General features: G+C 37.6%; 1 protein-coding gene across 1 annotated transcript in view; it reads right to left on the reverse strand.

Annotated features, from left to right (window-relative positions):
* Positions 1-903: 903 nt before the first annotated feature.
* LOC307035681 (uncharacterized protein) overlaps positions 904-2,905 on the reverse strand; it is a 7,202-nt gene continuing 5,200 nt past the window's right edge. The window contains exon 6 of the mRNA XM_079675309.1: positions 904-1,466. Within this exon, the coding sequence (XP_079531435.1) occupies positions 1,291-1,466 (176 nt within the window). The 3' untranslated portion in view covers positions 904-1,290. The remainder of the gene's footprint in view (positions 1,467-2,905) is intronic.

A 2,905-nucleotide genomic window follows, 5' to 3' on the forward strand; every position in this document is an offset into this window, starting at 1 on the left:
CTTTAAAGTAGATACACTACATACTGATATACACCTGAAGATTAGCAGGAGAGGACTCTTTAAAGTAGATACACTACATACTGATATCCACCTGAACATCAGCAGGAGAGGACTCTTTAAAGTAGAGACACTACATACTGATATACACCTGAACATCAGCATAAGAGGACTCTTTAAAGTAGATACACTACATACTGATATACACCTGAAGATTAGCAGGAGAGGACTCTTTAAAGTAGAGACACTACATACTGATATACACCTGAACATCAGCAGGAGGACTCTTTAAAGTAGAGACACTACATACTGATATACAACTGAACATCAGCAGGAGAGGACTCTTTAAAGTAGAGACACTACATACTGATATACACCTGAACATCAGGAGGAGAGGACTCTTTAAAGTAGAGACACTACATACTGATATACAACTGAACATCAGCAGGAGAGGACTCTTTAAAGTAGAGACACTACATACTGATATGAACCTTATATGCCAATTTATTTATAATAAGATGGATTTTTGTTAAATTACATGAATTCTCCATAAAATATCATTCAAACATCAAAACAATTTGGCGAGGAGCCGCAGACCCCGTGTTGAAGACCTCTGATCTTAATTTTGAAATCAGGTACGAACAATCTTTGGGCAAGTATCCAAGACATTATAAATCACACTTTCAATAATCGTCGAAGGGGAAATATGCAAGAAATGAGAGTTTTATCTTCCGTATTAAACATGTTCTTAACTGACGATTTCATTGATAAATACAATTAATTGGATGCGACATGGTTGAAATGTTTGAAAGAGTTTGAGTGGTTTTCATGTGTTGTGCTGTAGAGAAAGTCAAAGCGTTCAGCTGCAGAAACAAAGAAGTTAAAAACATCACACAGTCAAATGTCTCTCGTCCAAAACACGTTTAATCGTCTTCCTTATTTATCTCACGAGACGGAAGCCATCGGGAACAAAGAATACAATCAAACAGTGTTTTGAACTGGACTATAAAATAATTGCATAGAAAAACTATACAGGTAAAAGCAAATAAAACCGCTTCACAACACGCCTTGTTGGGGGAATAAAAAACATTGCATATTCTGGAGAAACCCTGATAAATAATGCTGATCGTTGCAGAGTATTTACTGATCGAACTGGAACCCACCACCTCCTTCATCTTGTCTTTGGTTTACTCTGTTCTTTCGTCCCGTGCACTGGGGGGGGGGGGGGGTCTCGGCCTCCTCTCCAACACAGAACAAAAATAAAAACAGTCCCATTTTTCATTCTGCACGTCTTCAGATGAAGTATTCCTTCTTCTCTCCGGCCGCCTGCTTGTTGTTGAACTCGTCTTCGGGGTCTTCTCCCGGCGCCGGCTCCCCGGTGGTCCGGTACGCTCCTTTATTGTGACACAGGTACCGGTAGAGCAGGAAACCCAGAACAGCGACCGTGAGCAGGATGACGACTATCACAACTGAGGAGAGGAAGAAGAAACATTCAGAGAGGGCACGAGTACACGCATCCTTTCCTCAAGTAGAAGTACAGATACTCGTGTTTAAAAATACTCTGGTAAAAGTAGAAGTACTGACTAAACTTCTTTACTCAAGTCAAAGTAAAGAGGCTTTGAAATGTACTTCAGTAAAAAGTACCCATAACTAGCAGCTGTTTTAAAGAGTACCTGACCTCCCTTTATATTAATAGAACAATAATGTCATTGTTAGCTAATGAATGTTTCCATGGTGACCAACGGCAACATGACAACGTTTCCATTGGTCCCTCTTCTTTAGAGAAGACCAGGAAATGATGGATACACGGATCGTGTTCAAATCAATAGGCACGCAATGACTCTAAATAATAATGATCACGCCACCAAACACACATTCAGACTAAAGGAACCAGCCTGTTTGGAAAAGGAGAGAAGTAGAAAGTACAGGTATTTGGGTTCAACATGTAAGAAGTAGAAAGTACAGGTATTTGAGTTCAAAATGTGAGAAGTAGAAAGTACAGGTATTTGAGTTCAACATGTAAGAAGTAGAAAGTACAGGTATTTGAGTTCAACATGTGAGAAGTAGAAAGTACAGGTATTTGAGTTCAACATGTAAGAAGTAGAAAGTACAGGTATTTGTGTTCAACATGTAAGAAGTAGAAAGTACAGGTATTTGTGTTCAACATGTGAGAAGTAGAAAGTACAGGTATTTGGGTTCAACATGTAAGAAGTAGAAAGTACAGGTATTTGTGTTCAACATGTGAGAAGTAGAAAGTACAGGTATTTGTGTTCAACATGTAAGAAGTAGAAAGTACAGGTATTTGTGTTCAACATGTAAGAAGTAGAAAGTACAGGTATTTGAGTTCAACATGTAAGAAGTAGAAAGTACAGGTATTTGTGTTCAACATGTGAGAAGTAGAAAGTACAGGTATTTGAGTTCAACATGTAAGAAGTAGAAAGTACAGGTATTTGAGTTCAACATGTGAGAAGTAGAAAGTACAGGTATTTGAGTTCAACATGTAAGAAGTAGAAAGTACAGGTATTTGAGTTCAACATGTAAGAAGTAGAAAGTACAGGTATTTGTGTTCAACATGTAAGAAGTAGAAAGTACAGGTATTTGAGTTCAACATGTAAGAAGTAGAAAGTACAGGTATTTGAGTTCAACATGTAAGAAGTAGAAAGTACAGGTATTTGAGTTCAACATGTAAGAAGTAGAAAGTACATGTATTTGTGTTCAACATGTAAGAAGTAGAAAGTACAGGTATTTGAGTTCAACATGTGAGAAGTAGAAAGTACAGGTATTTGAGTTCAACATGTAAGAAGTAGAAAGTACAGGTATTTGAGTTCAACATGTAAGAAGTAGAAAGTACAGGTATTTGTGTTCAACATGTAAGAAGTAGAAAGTACAGGTATTTGAGTTCAACATG

This window comes from Notothenia rossii (genome assembly GCF_949606895.1).
Source record: "Notothenia rossii genome assembly, chromosome: 4".
Lineage (NCBI taxonomy): Eukaryota > Metazoa > Chordata > Actinopteri > Perciformes > Nototheniidae > Notothenia > Notothenia rossii.